At 41.1% G+C, this 16,708-nt stretch overlaps 1 protein-coding gene across 1 annotated transcript in view; it reads left to right on the plus strand.

Moving 5' to 3' along the window:
• The window catches only part of siah1 (siah E3 ubiquitin protein ligase 1), a 96,670-nt gene that overhangs the window by 55,326 nt on the left and 24,636 nt on the right, over nucleotides 1-16,708 (plus strand). Inside the window, exon 2 of the mRNA XM_056281793.1 lies at nucleotides 3,097-3,153. Within this exon, the coding sequence (XP_056137768.1) occupies nucleotides 3,144-3,153 (10 nt within the window). The 5' untranslated portion in view covers nucleotides 3,097-3,143. The remainder of the gene's footprint in view (nucleotides 1-3,096; nucleotides 3,154-16,708) is intronic.

Consider the following 16,708-nt stretch of genomic DNA (forward strand, 5'->3'; position numbering starts at 1 on the left):
AGTCAGAAGTAAGTTGTGAAGTGGGGCCTCCATGGATCGGACTTGTTTTTCCAGCACATCCCACAGATGCTTGATCGGATTGAGATCTGGGGAATTTGGAGGCCAAGGCAACACCTTGAACTCTTTGTCATGTTCCTCAAACAATTCCTGAACAATTTTTACAGTGCATGGCAGACCACATTACCCTGTTGAAAGAGGCCACTGCCATCAGGGAATACTGTTCCCATGAAGTAGACAAAAGCCACTTTATTTTGTCATTGTACAGTTAAAACGAAGTTTGTTCTCTGCATTTAACCCATCCTATTATATAGAAGCAGTGGGCAGCTTCAGCGCCCGGGACCAACTCCAGTTCTTTTTCTTGTTGCCTTGGTCAGGGGCACAGGCAGGAGTATTAATCCTAACATGCATGTCTTTTTGATGGTAGGCAGAAACCCACACAGACAGGGGGTGAACATACATCTCCACACAGAAAGAGCCTTGGAAAACCTGGGGTTCGAACCCAGGACCTTGTTGCTGTGAGGCAACAGCGCTAACCACTTGGCCACCATGCTAAACAGTCAGCATGGGCACTCTGACTGGTCTGCAGCTACACAGCCCCATATGCTGCAAGCTGTTATGTACTTGTTTTCTGGTATCTGTCTATCATAGCCAGCATTAACCTTTTAAGCAATCTGAGCCACAGTAGATCTTCTGTGGGATCGAATCAGATGGTATAGCCTTCACCCCCCATGCGCATCAATGAGCCTTGGGCACCTATGACCCTGTAGCCGGTTCACCAGTTGTCTTTCCTTGGATAGCATATTTCCGAAACTTGAAATATTAAATATATTTTCACAGCCTGTCAACCGACAGATTTAATGCCAGATAAATACGAGCAACCAGCCTTTTATGAAGTTATGCTTATACATAGTAATGTTAGTGTAAGGGACCAAGCTGGTAGGCAAGAGGAATCGCAAGTCGTTTTTTGAAAAAATACGTTTTTATTTATCCAAAACCATTCCCCCGTAATAACAAAAACTCTGGGCCCATAAAAGAGGTCAACTAAACAGAACTTAACTCACATCATGCCAAAGAAAAACAAACTCAACATACCAAACTGAGCTAACAAACTGAACACAAGGGGGACCATATATACTGGCTGGTCAGACCATTTTGAAACAAAAAGGGTAACACACAAACAACACTACCAACTAAACTACAAATAACAAAAACAAGACAATTCTTCAGTAAGTTAACCCATTTAAATAGTAACCAAAGCAAAAGAACCAAAACCTATCATATTCCAGAGAAACAAACAAAATATCTAAATTTAATAAGAAAAGCACTCCCCCCTATGACATGGCGGGTAGTTGGTAGAGCCCAATTGACCACCCTGTATTTAACAGCTCTGCTTTGTGGAGTGCATCTTTTACTCAGGCCTGACAAGATGTCCTCCAGCAGTGACAACCAGCAGCGGCACCCCCAGCACTGGTAATTCAACAAATGAAAATCAAAACAAAATAAACTACAAATATACGTATGGCTGTGAATGCAGCCATTACAGTTAGTTAGTAGTTTTAACAGCATCACAAAAAAGATGACACCAGCATGTACAAGCAATAAACCAGTTTTTCCACATCTGCTCCCCATCTACCTTTCTGCTGTTTATTATAAATCTGTTATTCTAATAAAGCTAACATTACACTAGCTTTCTCTCTATCTCAAGCTGGTGTCTGTGACTGCTGCTGTTGTGCACCTGCTTAGTGCTGGACTCAGACTACACGAATTCAGCCCGATTTTGACACGATTTGGTCATCACTGACAAATTTTCAGCGTTGGGCCCAATTTATGAAAGTCAGAAGCAACTTAACAGGCGTCTTAACTCCGTGTACTATGACATTATCGAAGAACAGCAATCTGGCATCTGGGACACACCTCAACACCCTGATGAAAAGTCTTAACATGTCCGAATTTTTTGTACTGTCCTGCCTAGTCTGACAACTCCTACGACGTGTTCCTTGATGTAGACCAGGGGTGGCTAACCATGTGCCATGGAGAGCCATGTGTATGCAGGTTTTCATTCCAGCCGGACTCCACACCAGATGATTTCACTGATTAGCAACCTTCAACCAAAGAGGAAGAATGTATCAGTGAAATCACCTGGTGTGGAGTTGGGTTCATTGGCTATGGGCAGGTTAGGAAAGATTTGTATCCGCTTTCTTGATGAGCATTTGAAAATTTCTCAAGTTGCAGGGAAAATGTTCAAAATTGTAGCTGGCTGATCATTTGTAAAGCTGGCAGTCTACACTTATAGAGAACTCTGGGTTTTGTTAGTTTGGTCTAATGTATTTTGAACATTGAAGGACACTGGGTGAGGAAAGTGTTTGGAATTCAGTATCCGATGATGCTGAGCCCTTTTCTGTCAGTAGAATCAGCCTGGGCAGATAGGGCTACTCCTGCTGAGGACCGAGGGCTACTCCTGCTGAGGACCGACTATTGCTCTGAAGATATGAAAATAATGGAACTGCTCTGCAGCCTGTTGTAAAATGCTTTCATCACTGTTCAGTCATTTGATGAGACCACAAACTGCCCTCAAGCGCTGTGAAAAATGTAACTCTCAATCAAGCACAAGGGAGCACCCCACCCCAACAAAGTGTAATTACTGTGAAAAATAGATTTTTCAAAAAAATAACCCAAGATTTTGTAGATCAGGTGTTTTGTTGGGCAAATATTTAAGATGTAAAATGGCTTCTTTAGTGAAGCATCTGCCAAATGTGTTGAATTTATATTAACATCTTTATCCACGGCAAAGGAGAATTAAGTTGTAATTTTTGTTAAATAGATGTAATTTGTTTCATAAAAATGTCTGCACTTAATCTCTTTTTTGCTTGATTGCTAAATTAAATTGCCCCTCTAATGCTATTGCTACATGGTTGATTTTTATTACATTTGTAATCTGTCACATGCAAACATTGAAGTTAAACCTTGTGTGGATCTCTTAAAGGTAACAATTTTCAATTTGACCTCACGGTTGGTGTCTTTCTATGACAATATGCTGCAGCCCAGGATATACATTTTTAAAATTGTTGGTTTACCCAATATTTTTTTTTTCCCCAGTGGTCCCAACATTTCAAGAGGAGAAGAGGGTCTTATTTGGGAATCATATGGACGAAGGTGTGTATTTATTGCTCTTTCTATCAGTCAGTCTGCTAGTCCATTACAAATTTTGTTGAAGTGCTCCCCTTTTCTTTTTCTGCATGTCTTTGACATTCCTTTTAGTTGTCTTTCTTTGTCATATCTTTCTTCTTTCATCTCTCTTTTTGTCTGTTTTTCGCTAGCGTAGCCTGCTGGCGTGTATGAGCCAAAGCCTGTGCTGTTTCCTGTGTGCAGTCGGGTACTTCCAATATGTTCCACTAAAGCAGCACTTAGAACATTTACCCCTCCCAAACCACATGGAGCTTTGTGCCCACTGCCATTACTCCCTGCTGTTAGGTTTCTTGCTCAGGTTTTCGGCTGTTGTAGTAGTATATAAATTCCTGGTGATGCCTGAATGTCTCTTTTACACTTTCTCTATCTCGTCCCTCACCACAGAAAACTGTAATTACTTCCCCTGCCATCTGTCTCCATTTAGCTGCTCTTGAATGCAGTGCAGGAGGCCATGTTCCCACTAATCTTTGTCTATCTCTCTGTCTGTGTGCTTTTATTTTGTACATAGTCACACAGTTTCTTGTGTGCTGCTTTTCTTCCTACCTCCGATTGAACTATTCAGGATGGAATGTGTTTTTATGGTCAATGTATGAAGCCTTCATGGGGGCAGCATTTCCTCTCTAAAGGACCACAGTGTCTCTCTCCCATTTCAAAGCATTAAATCCCAGAAGTGTTAAAATCACAAATTCAAACCATGGCATCTATAAACCTTTTCAAAGCTTGACAAAATCTTGACACCAGAAGGTTCCCATGTCTTGTCTGTTGGTCTTTTTGTTGTTATTGTGATATCTTGTTTCATGTGTTCCACCCTGTCTGCTGCTATGTTTATCTGCCTGCATGCTCATTTAAACTGTACATGTTGGTACTTGTGTTGATAGCTAGCAGCCAAAGCTATTCCATTGTAAGCCAGCGAAAATTCAGACCTGGCAACATGTCCGCATTTTAAAATCAAAGTACGCTGGTACAATTTTTTTACACAAAAATACACAAAACAAATTGGCGAATTTTTTAGGAAGCAAGAAGGGTTTTATTGTCTGCCAAATGTGTTGAATTTATATTAACATTATCTTAATCCATGGCAAAGGGGAGTGCCTCCATGGATGAGCACATCACACAGTGCAGAGGTAAATGGGGTGATGGAAGGTTGATATGCTTCAGTATTTACATGTGAAATATATCATATCATGGTTTTATTTATTATGACTCACTTAATAATGTCCTTGCTCAGGTTATTTTAATTGGGTTATGCTAACACAGTCAAATCATCCAGCTTTTAGTAATGTCGGTTAAATTCATTAAATGTAATTAAAAGCACCATTTAACATTGGTTGGTAAACCATTAACTTTATAATCGTTGTGTCACAGTTCAGTTAACATAATTACTAAATAAATGTTTTTGCTTTTAGTTGGGCATGGAAGGAGGATTGTTATTTTAAAGGATAAATCAACAATGACTGACATAAGGCAGAAATGGGTGCTGCAGTGTCCTCTGTGGGTAAAAAAATGTCAAGCACGTTACACCTCATTGCCTTAGCCCAATAAGTGATGGTATGGCAGGTGTTTATTTTATGTAGCTAATGGGGAAAACTCCTGTAGCAGCAGTATTCTTCCCTTTATAATTCAGTGTTGATTTACCCTTTAATTAACAACTCTGCTGCATATTGCTGTCACTTGAGCAATAAGAACCACAATAAGTTATTTATCCAAAGTATATGCATGTACTGAAAGGCTGTTTGCAGAAGGCTCTGAGCAATTCGTGCAACAATGGATTCTGAGTCCTGCCTACTCAACCAATGTGGTACTTGAAAAAAATTGGGTTAGCAGGTCTGGAAATTATGTTTAATCATGTATACAAAGGGGCTATGTGTAATGTTTTGGCTTCTGACTAGTAAGTACCTGAAAAACTAAATGGAATTAGTTGAAACGTTATGAATAGATAAAATTATAAACATTAAATGTTGTGTCCAGATGAACTGACTCTACTTTCTGTTATTTCCTTACCTGGGTTATTGAGCATGAATAAAAGACAAACAGCTTACTGTCCCCATCAAACAGTTTTTTAAATTCAGAAATACTTGACCAGGGCTAGCTTGGTACACTTGCAGTCCTTAGTGAACTTTTCAGCAAAATGATATCAGCTGAAGCGTTAAAAAATGACAGGTGTCTGAAAATTTGCTGAGTATCCACTACCTATGTTTGAGTGTCCTCATCTATTTTGACTTGTATCACAGAAAGTTGAATCAATTCATCTGGACACGTTTATTGGGAGAAACGTCTCATCACTCATCTAAGTGACCTCTTCAGTCTGAACTGACTGCAGGTATCCCCACACCCTTATAAACAGCACAGTTGCATAAAAACCTAACCAACGATCAGTTTCATATGCAAATTGCTTGGACCATTAACTAGAGTTTCAATGGCAATGTGTACTATTCACAGAGGATTTGAGATTTGGGAATGGTAGCAATCACAGCATTGTAAAATGGTGACAGATGTACCCTTAGCCCCCTCCCCCCCGGTTAAGGGATGGTCGTTCCCTCTTCACATAGATGGCCTCTTTGACTCCTCGTTCCAACCAGCATTCCACACTATCAAGGGTGTGCACATCCTCATCCCTGAAAGAGTGGCCACTGGCCTGTAGATGGGTGTAGACTGCGGAGTGCTGGCCTGACGCGTTAGCTCTTCTGTGCTGTGCCATCCTCTTGGCCAGCGTCTGTTTGGTTTCCCCAATGTACAATTCATGGCAATCCTCCCGGCACTTAACAGCATACACTTTATTGCTCTGTGTCGGGGGACCTGATCCTTGGGGTGGATTAATTTCTTGCGCAATGTGTTTTAGGGTTTGAAAGGAACTGAGACATGGTGTTTGGAAAACTGTTCTGACACTCCTGCCACATACGGAATCACCACCAGTTTACGCTTAGGCAGCTGTTGTTCTTCTCTCTTCGATCGGCTGGTGCACTGATTGGGCGTTGGCGTCTTCCTGGCTTTGACAAACAACCAGTTAGGATAACACACGTAACCAGGGCTTTTTTAATGTGGGATTTCTTCCTTTCCCCAGCCGCTGTGTCGGTGGGGACATTGTCAGCTCGATGGTACAGCGTCCTGATGACTCCTAGTTTGTGCTCCAATGGATGATGACAGTCAAACCTTAAGTACTTAAGGTTTGACTCTCATCATCCATCATCCTGAGTATGAGCCCACATGTTGGTCAACCAGTAAGTTTATTTTTCTTTCTCTTTCGCCAGAGACTTTCTAAGGTGTTCAAAGCGTTTCTACCTAGCGGCGCATCTGAGTGTTTTATCTTTACAAGGTAGATAACTTGTCAGAGTTGGTCCCCAGGTGCTGCACTGCGGCTGCCCACTGCTCCTAGTGTACACAGCTGCCGACTGTTTCAAGTGTTTGTATAGAGGATGGGTTAAATGCGGAGAATGAATTTCATTGTATGCACAATGACAATAAAATTATCTTCTATCTACGTGGCTTAAAGTTCAACAACGGATTTCCGTCAAGTGGATTCCAGAGAGGCAGTGGATTCCAGTATGAGATCAGTGCAGTTTACAAGTGGCCCTTTCATACACAACGCGATTTGAGCTGCGCTGATGTGCGTTGAACCCAGTGGCGGGTTCAACGTACATCTGACTTGGTGTTTGGGGAAGTCGTGGACAACAGAGCAAAATAGGCGGAATTTTCAAAACTTTTAGCAGGACAAGTTTATTAATTATCTTTTTATTCATGTTCATTTTTTATATTATCATTTACAAATGTTTGATACTGTTACTTAGTTGGTCTTACTCTTGTTTTTGCTTTACCTTTTGGTTTTTTTGGTTTTTTTTAATCACTTTGTAACAGAAAGGTGCTACATAAATACAATTATCATTATTTCCTCCATTTTACCTTCCATGCCCAGCTGGCTGCCTCGTTTCTATTGGCTGCGTGGGTATTTGTCACAGCGTTTTGCGACTTTGGGTACAGTGTGAAGTTGGGGCACATTGCGCTTCGCCCATGCTTTGTTCGATGCCGCGTAAAGTCAACATGGCACGGCGAAAGCCATTGGAAATAGTTTGAGAGCGCAGCGGCGCTGTTGTCACATTGTGTCTGAAAGCCAGTGCAGCGCCTAAACCAAATGAACGGGGGGGAAAAAACTATGCTGAGAGTTTTCTACGCTCTGGGGAGAGAGGATACCGTTATGGGCCTAATATACAATATATTTTTTTTCTGAAACATAAGTTTAAAAAAGTGGGGGTTGTCTTATATTTTTACGTGTTCATTCATTACTTAAATATACTTTTCGAATGGAGAGTACCAGAGTAATTACGGTGTTTTACAGTGTTGCATTATGGGTTATTTGTAGCCTTAATGTTGCTAGGCTAGCGAGTGTTTTTATCAGAGGCAGTCAGCACTGGAAGTGTTTCATTAGTCCAATTTAACCTGCAGGAGTTTCTGAAGGTTGCTGTATCATGGTTTGCTGCCACAGAAGAAATACATTCATAACGAGTGAAAACTAGTTTGTAGCGTCTCCCGATGGCTTTACTGCAGAAATGAACCGGGGAGAAAATCTGTCAAACAGCCAAGAATTACGTCTGTCACAGACGATGAGCTCAAAAAGACAGTCTGAAAAAATGTTCACTGCCAGAGAAAATAATTATGCGAGAGGAATGAGAGTGAGAGAAATAGACTCATTACATTAACTCTGTCAGCTGACTTGTGGCTGCTGGGAAAGTGAGCTGTCTACAGACGTCCAACCGAACAGAAACTTTGATAAGCAGCCAAACGCTGTTACATTGTCAAATGGCTATGAGAGGATGAGAAAATTTGCAGTTCAAGTCCATTCACTATAAGTTTTGTTTTAACAGTGTTATTTTGTCCAAGTACAATTGGGGAGAAAAGGGGCAGGGGGGTGTGTCTAATTTTGTATCGCGCGATCACTCACAAAATGTGAAGGATTACTTAAGGACATAGCGCTTACTTCATCAGTGAGCAAATTTGTTTCGCGTTTCTTGCTAATGTCTGAGTGTATTGTGAAAAACAACAACGTGAGTTTTGTTTTTATAAATTTTGTCATAATGGTTCAAAATGATAATGCACAATGCCGAAATGCCTCGACCAGACACACCTCAACCACCACAGCACCCAAGCCCTCCAGAAGCATGTGCTGTTAGGTTCGTTGTTTGTTTTCTTTCCCTGTTGTGATGAGATTCTCACTTAAAACAAAAACTTTGTTTTGTATTATAAGATCAATTAAAAATGTGTGCACTGAATAGGAAAGTGACTTCGCCTGAATCCACACTGATCAAGATGACTGATAGAAACCATAAAAGGGAACCAATCTGGGATCATTTTTGGAATTGTATTACAATGTTTGATGATATGAAATATGGTTCCTATCTTTGTTTGCCTGGATGGCTTCTTTTTCATTTGATTGTGACTAGTGCGGTATTTTCTCTTGTACGGATCTCTTTTCTTTTATAGCCATTTTATTTCTACTACTGGCATCACTGGTGAAATGTCTCATTTGATATGTTAACTTGTCATGTACGAACCAGTCAATAAAAAATTTGAATTACAAAAAAAATGAAAATGACTTGGCCTGAAAAAAAATTTCAGCTGTGATTTTTGCTTTAATCCCTCAATCTTCGTCTATCTTATTTTCCTGAGCTGGCCAAATTCACTGCTGCACCCATAGGGGTAAATATAAATTAGTAAACCCTTTCGCTCACACTTCAGAGCGCTTAAATTCCATTCACATTTGGGTGGAAACATGATTGTGAAATCCAGCAATGATGCAAAATGATCGTGGTCTACCCAAATAATGGCGATCAGGCAGTGTCGGGAAGAGCTTAATTTTGTTTACAGTCACTTATTTCAAATTAAACACCATGTTCCCAGAGCCTGGAAATCTTTAATTTTGGTGCCTGTCCTGAAAAAATCATAATAGTGTTAGTTTTCTCAGTGAGGTGCAAAACAAATTTGACCCCCTGCAATTTGCATATGCAGTGCATCCAGAAAGTATTCACACCCCTTCACTTTCCCCACATTTTGTTATGTTACAGCCTTATTCCAAAATAGATTAAATTCCTTTTTTTCTCATCAATCTACACACAATACCCCATAATTACAAAGTGAAAAAGGTTGTGTAGAAATTTTTGCAAATTTATTAAAAATAAAAAACTGAAATATTGCATGTACATAAGTATTCACACCCTTTGCTATGACACTCAAAATTGAGCTCAGGGTCATCCTGTTTCCACTGATCATCCTTGAGATGTTTCTACATCTTGATTGGAGTCCACCTGTAGTAAATTCAATTGATTGGACATGATTTGGAAAGGCACACACCTGTCTATTCATGGGTTTCAGTCACGTGGTTTTTGTTGCTATGACCACCATCTTGAGGACCGCGGTCCCCGGGAAGTTTGAAAGACTGTCCAGAATCGCTCACTTAACCACGGAGGAGAAGCAGCGTTATCTGCAAAAAAATCGAGTTTTTAGAATTGGATCCTTATCTTCTATCCAAAGACCAATTAACCCCACTTCAGTCTGCTATAGAGCTTCCTAATTTTACGTTTCACGACGTTTACGTGTGCCTCGTCCACAATCCCTCGCCATACTCAGGTGAAGCCCTGAAAGCCTTCAAAAGCACTGAAGCCTACCGCTACTTCACCGCAGGATGGGTAAAGGACGTCAAAATGAATCATGTAAAGACGAAAAGACTGTTCGTCTTTACAGGAAGGGTAAGTGACAGTCTGTGGATAAATGTCATATTAGCATCAGTGCACAGGACACATCTATGAAGTTAGCTAGCCTTGCAACAAGACTGTCTTATTACAAGGCTATGAAGCTAACGCGGTAGCCAGCTAGCTAACGTTAGCTAGCTAACGCCAGCTACTTACCTGAAACAAAGTGCTCACTGCATAGCTGGAGTGTTCTGTGGGAATCCAGTGGTCCCTTTTGATCGCTGCGATCCATTTATTTCGACGATCATGGTTTTTAGGGATTCTGTAAAATTGTAATCCATTTGTCTGTGACTTTGTGGTCACAACCCACAGCACAATAGATCAAAGGCATCTTGGCATCCGTTGGTCCTCAAGATGGCGGTGTGACGCACCACTCAAATGACGTGAAACCCATGAATATAAGGTCCCACTGTTGACAGTGCATGTCAGAGCAGAAACAAAGCCATGAAAGTCAAAGGAATTGTCTGTGGACCTCCGAGAATGAATTGTATCGAGGCACAGAGCTGGGGAAGGGTACAAAAAAATGTTTACAGCTTTGAAGGTCTCGAAGAGCACAGTGGTCTCCATCATTCGTAAATGGAAGAAGTTTGGATCCACCAGGACTCTTCCTAGAGCTGGCCGCCCAGCCAAACTGAGCAATCGGGGGAGAAGGGCCTTGGTCAGGGAGGTGACCAAGAACCCAATGGTCACTCTGACAGAGCTCTAGCATTCCTCTGTGGAGATGGGAGAACCTTCCAGAAGCACAACCATCTCTGCAGCACTCCACCAATCAGGCCTTTATGGTAGAGTGGCCAGACGGAAGCCTCTGCTCAGTAAAAGGCACATGAAAGCCCTCTTGGAGTTTGCCAGAAAGCACCTAAAGGACTCTCAGACCATGAGAAACAAGATTCTCTGGTCTGACGAAACCAAGATTGAATTCTGGCCTGAATGCCAAACGTCACGTCTGGGGGAAACCAGGCACCTCTCATCACCTTGCTAGTACCATCCCTACAGTGAAGCATGGTGGTAGCAGCATCATGCTGTGGGGATGTTCTTCAGCGGCAGGAACTGGGTGACTAGTCAGGATCGAGGGAAAGATGAATGGAGCAAAGTACAGAGAGATCCTTGATGAAAACCTGCTCCAGAGCACTCAGGACCTCAGACTAGGGCAAAGGTTTACCTTTCGACACGACAACGACCCTAAGCACACAGCCAAGACAACGAAGGAGTGGCTTCAGGACAAGTCTGTGAATGTCCTTGAGTGGCCCAGCCAGAGCCCAGACTTGAACCCCATTGAACATCTCTGGAAAGACCTGAAAATAGCTGTGCAGCGATGCTCCCCATCTAACCTTACAGAGCTCGAGAGGATCTGCAGAGAAGAATGGGAGAAATACCCCAAATATAGGTGTGCCAAGCTTGTAGGTTCATACCCAAGAAGACCTGAGGCTGTAATTGCTGCCAAGGGTGCCTCAACCAAGTACTGAGTAAAGGGTGTGAATACTTATGTACATGTAATATTTCAGTTTTTTATTTTTAATAAATTTGCAAAAATTTCTACAAAAAATGTTTCTCTTTGTCAATATGCGGTATTGTATGTAGATTGATGAGGGGGGAAAAAAGGAATTTAATCAATTTTGGAATAAGGCTGTAACATAGCAAAATGTGGGGAAAGTGAAGGGGTGTGAATACTTTCCGGATGCACTGTACAAGGGGGAGGAGACCAGAAGATGCTCTTTTGTATGTATTGCATACAATTTACTGTCATCTTGATCAACCAAAACAATATATCCGCACTATATTTATGGACTTTTCATCCGCATTCAGTACTATGAGACTGCATGTTTTAATGGAAAGGCTGATACAGTTAGAGGTAAACAGCACAGTCCTCAGGTGGGTGGAGTCCTTTTTGACTGATAGATCAGTGTGTCAGTAAATGCTGCAGTGCCCTCCCCTATTATAACCAATGCTTGGGCCAGGCCAGTGGTTGTGGGGAAACAAGTCAAACCCCACAAAATGTAAACCTGGAGTCTCCTAAATGCCACAGTAATTCAGAGAAAGATAAAATGGCCATAGATGATGTCATAACTGTATCAGAAGGACATAGAGTGAGTGGCGTTAGTGGTGCTGTTACATGTGTAACTTCCCCGGCAGCTGCTGCAGCTGAGCCCAGGCAGGAGGCAGCGGACCTGCCTGTCACAGAGAGCCAGGAGAAGGAGGATGATGATGAAATGGAGTACAATTCTGACTCAGAAGTCACATTAACAAGATTCCCAGCGACCAACCAGTGAACTGTACACTTTGGAGGAAATCAGTGTTTTTTTCGGTTGAAACTTTTGGCAAGTCTGTCAAAGTAATTGATTATTTTCTGGACACAACTAAATTTCTCAAAACTGTCACAGCACTGCAAAACGTTGTAGGTGAAATTATTAGTTGAAAAAAAGTGTTGCCGTCTAAGAAAGCACTTCACCTTAAGAAAAAAGGACCTGTTCATAAGAAAGGGAAGGACACTAAATGACAAAAAACTAACAAATAATTGTAATGCATCACAGGGTGTTATTATTTTCTCTATTCGCTCAATTTTTGTCTTTCTGATTTTCATCTTTCTTTTCTCTATACAGACTTAAGTTTTGGGTCTTTAAACATTAATGGAGGGAGAGATAGGCAGATGAGAGCGGTAGTTTTTTATTTTTGCACTCAAACATTTAGGTACAAATTTTCTTCAGGAAACAAACGCAGACATGAGTGGGGATTGGAATTACACTAAAGATTTCACACTGGATATATCAGGTGAAGAATCCAATTTACATTTTTCCATCACTTTATCCAGGTTATTGTCACAAGTTGAATGAGTTGATGCTTGGAGAATAAAAAATTCAAACACGAGACTGCACATGGATAAAGGTTTCAGGGAATAGGTTCACTGCTGCCATCCTAGACAAGGGTGTGTATCACCAGACACCTTAACACCAGGTTAGTCAGGAGCAACATATTTCCAGTTGGTTTCACAGATAACCACTTAGTCAGTGATGTTTTATGTCATTCACCAAAAAGAAAAAAAAAGTATATATATATATATATATATATATATATATATATATATATATATATATATATATATATATAGTATATTAATCTGCCATTTTAACATGAAATGACTACGGGATAGATCTTTCTGTAAAGAAATATGCCTTTCATGCTAACAGTCAGTTTTGATGGCCTTGATGGTTATATCTGAAATCTGTAGTTCACAAAAGAGAATCTGTGTTCAAAGTTAAAAGGTGCTATTAAACATCACAAAGACCAAATTCGTCTTCACCTGCAGAAGGGTTCCAACTGCAGGCTCTCATCAACCACAACCACCTTGAGCTGGTCTCAACTGTCATGGCTATCTCCCCAATGGTTAGCTTCAGTTGTTTGGGTTCCAAACCCATCTTCTATAGGAAATAACGCATTGATGTTGCTATGAAACCACGGCTGCCAACTTCGATGGAGAATAAGGTTGCGTACCATCCTCTGATAAGAGCCTCATTGATCAAATCCTGGTACTTGGCTTTCTTCTGTTGGTGAGAAATGGCTAGCCTGTCCTCTCAGGGCACTGAGTATGGCTACTAAGGTAGTATTTGTGCTCCTGGGTAGAAGAACGATGTCTGGTCAGTGTGAGGTTACTGCCACCTCTTCCAGAAAGACAAATCTCCTTTTCTGGTCCACTTGCATATCCCAGTCGGAAGCTTGATGCAAAATGGAGCACGGGTTCTTGGCAGTTGTTCTTGCCCAAGGAGCCTTATCTCCTTCCCTTTGGAAACTGACAACTTCAGGTGGTAATAATGCCTGGTGTTTATTTGCAATTTATGTAAGGACCTTGTTGTGCCTCCACCTATATCGGCCTTCTCCCAGTGCTTTGGGACATCTTTTCAAGATTTTATTCAGGGTGCAAAGGGTGGCTCCACACTGCTTGCAGGATGAGTTGTCTTTTTTGCCCCAGATCTTTAGATTGTTTTGAGTTGGCAAGAGATCAGCCACAGCATGTAGGAGGGAGGTCAACTTGCCTGTCGGGCTTGCCCTGCAAAAATAGAATTGAAACACCACAGGCCTAAATAAAATGACAATAAATACCATGCAAGATACAGCATACAGGATGAAAGTGCATAGCACACATGCTATACATTGCCTATCCTACATCATGCAAGTCGATCAGAAGAACAGTTGTTGAGAAAATCGAAGGACAGACATGCAGACAGACTCCTTCCATTTTACTTAAGATTATTATTATTCCGAGGAATTTTGAATGGCCCTCTCAGGTAGTCCATGAGTGAGTAAGTGACCACAATTTGCGGCATAGCCCACAGCGGCAGTTGCGCGGCACCATGGGAAAATCAAAACAGACCAGTTGGATCGCAGTTATGGAACAGAATCGCATAACAATCATAACAAAAAAAATCAGTAGTAAATAGGGCTAGGGCCAGTCCTCATCACAAACACGCAGCTCCAGCAAGTAATTCCCTGATTCTTATCTTAAATGAGAAGCAACCACAGGGGCCTGGGTTGTTGTTCTGATATTCTGACTACTCATCCATAGACCGTTTAAAAATATCAAATAAAATCACCGTTCTAGTGATTTACCATTCACATACTGCATTTGCCAACATTTTAGCTAGCCATCTCGGTGAAGAGAGAAAGTTCAATTGCTGACGTGAACTCCCCCCAGAGTGCGCCGCCACGCATGGATGGCCGCAGCAGGAATAGACACTGCATTGTTTATTACAGTGGAGACAAATGTTAGGAAACTGGAATGTAATGAGCAAAAAAAAGAGAAACATTGGCATATTTTTACTATTATTATTCATTTAAGGAACCTTAAATTTCTCAAAGTAGGCTTTAAGGGGCATTCATGTCCCTTTCAGGGGGAGCCTAGCTCCCCTTAGCTCCCCCATAATTCAAACCTTGGCTACATCTAACTTCTAAATTCAAACATCATCAAACTAAATTAAACACCATTCATAAAGTTAACACTTCACATTTTCAACTCGATAAACATGACGTTAAACTATCTTCAACCACTGTTTCTGCTCATCTCTACAGCCAACGCCTCAACCACCGCAGGACAGGAGTGCAGAGAAGTTTATGTATAGGAAACCGTACAGGAGTTCACTCGATAGCTGGCATGTAGACACAGGCACAAGAGGAGATGAGAGTTGCTTGTTTGTGGCTAATGGTGGCCTCTGGCAACTGTCAGAAAAAAGTCATAAAATTAAAAAGTTAGTCATAATGGTGACCATTTTAGTCGCTATCTGGAGCCCTGCCTCTGACTGATCTATCGACATTTAGAATGTAAAGTCTCATCTTATTATTTAGAAAAACTACTGACTGTTAAAAGTAGTTCTTCTCTTGTTTTATCTATATTGGCTTTAGCGCCTGTTGGTTTAGAAGACACATGAATTCCCTCTGGAGACAATTAGACTCGTTATGCAGTCCACTCACTGTCCCAGCACAATTTGGTGAACAGGGAATGTGTGGTCCATAGCAAAATGGCTTGCGCTTGCACATTATAATCTCATGCATGTGCATTGTGCAGACAATTGAAGCCTCATCTGGAAACAATAAGATGCCTTCTAAAATGCAAGCACGGGGGACAAATCTTGCAGGAAAAAAAAATCCCCAAGTACAGAAGTAGGACTTTCTGGTCAATAAATACGTTCGCTTAATAAATATGTAGGAGATGATATTGCCAGAGCTAGTTAAGTTTAAGTAGCCCTACCCATCCCAAATCCCCATCTGCGTCCCCAGATGTCCTCACCTTTATGGTTCAAAACTAAAATTGGTACACACACATACACACAGGGCTGTGCAATATGGACAAAATCAAATATCAAGTTAGTTTTGACTGAATACCTCTATATTTTGATGATATTGTAGAATTGACTATTAGTGCTCTCAGAAAATATTTACACAATGACATTTTTGATTAACAGTTGTTAGTAATGTGGAGATGATGTCCAGACAGGTAGAGACAAATACTATAACAGCTAGAACAGTCTAACAAGTTCAGGAAATTGTATCTCTTTTCTGTAATTTAGCCTTTAAAACCAGGAAAAGACAACATTTTTGTTAAATCATGATGTTACAATATCCAAAATCACAGATATCTAGTCTTATATCACAATATTGATATATTGCCCAGCCCTAACACACGCACACACACCATAGCTATACAAATCTTTTTTTTTTCTTTTTTTTTTTTCTTTTTTTGGGGAACCACAACAGGGTTGGCCTTGAACTGGTAAATGTTTGTACCATTGGCTCTACGGGATAAACTACCATTGCTTGCTGCTGTTGACAAATTTTTAACAGGAAACAATGCATTGTTTGTTTTGCACCAACAGTTCTGATGAAAATATGGTAATGGCATCCTGCTTAGTGTAGTCATACAAACTACCAGGCACGATTAGCCCAAATAGCCATAACTGATGCCTAGCTATGCTAGACCTAATACACAAGGTTTTCTTGACACCAGGCTGTGATTCTGGCCTCAGCCTAGCTGAATGTTCTATGCTAATTTGAGTCCACTGCTACTCCCAGCATGCTTGTTGGCTAAGAAGTACTATTAATAGCTGGTTGGGCATTATCTCTATCTGAGCAGATGTGTTTATGGGCAGACAGGCAGCCACAGGGACAGCTAGCTAATATAGCCGCTCTGCTTCTTGGGGGGATGGTGGGGACAGGAAGGCTTTATCCTAACAGATGTGCTTACAGAAACAGCCTGCCTGCATGTTAGCTGCATTGCCAGCAACTCCACTACACATTTTGTG

This window comes from Lampris incognitus, chromosome 6 (assembly GCF_029633865.1).
Source record: "Lampris incognitus isolate fLamInc1 chromosome 6, fLamInc1.hap2, whole genome shotgun sequence".
Classification (NCBI taxonomy): domain Eukaryota; kingdom Metazoa; phylum Chordata; class Actinopteri; order Lampriformes; family Lampridae; genus Lampris; species Lampris incognitus.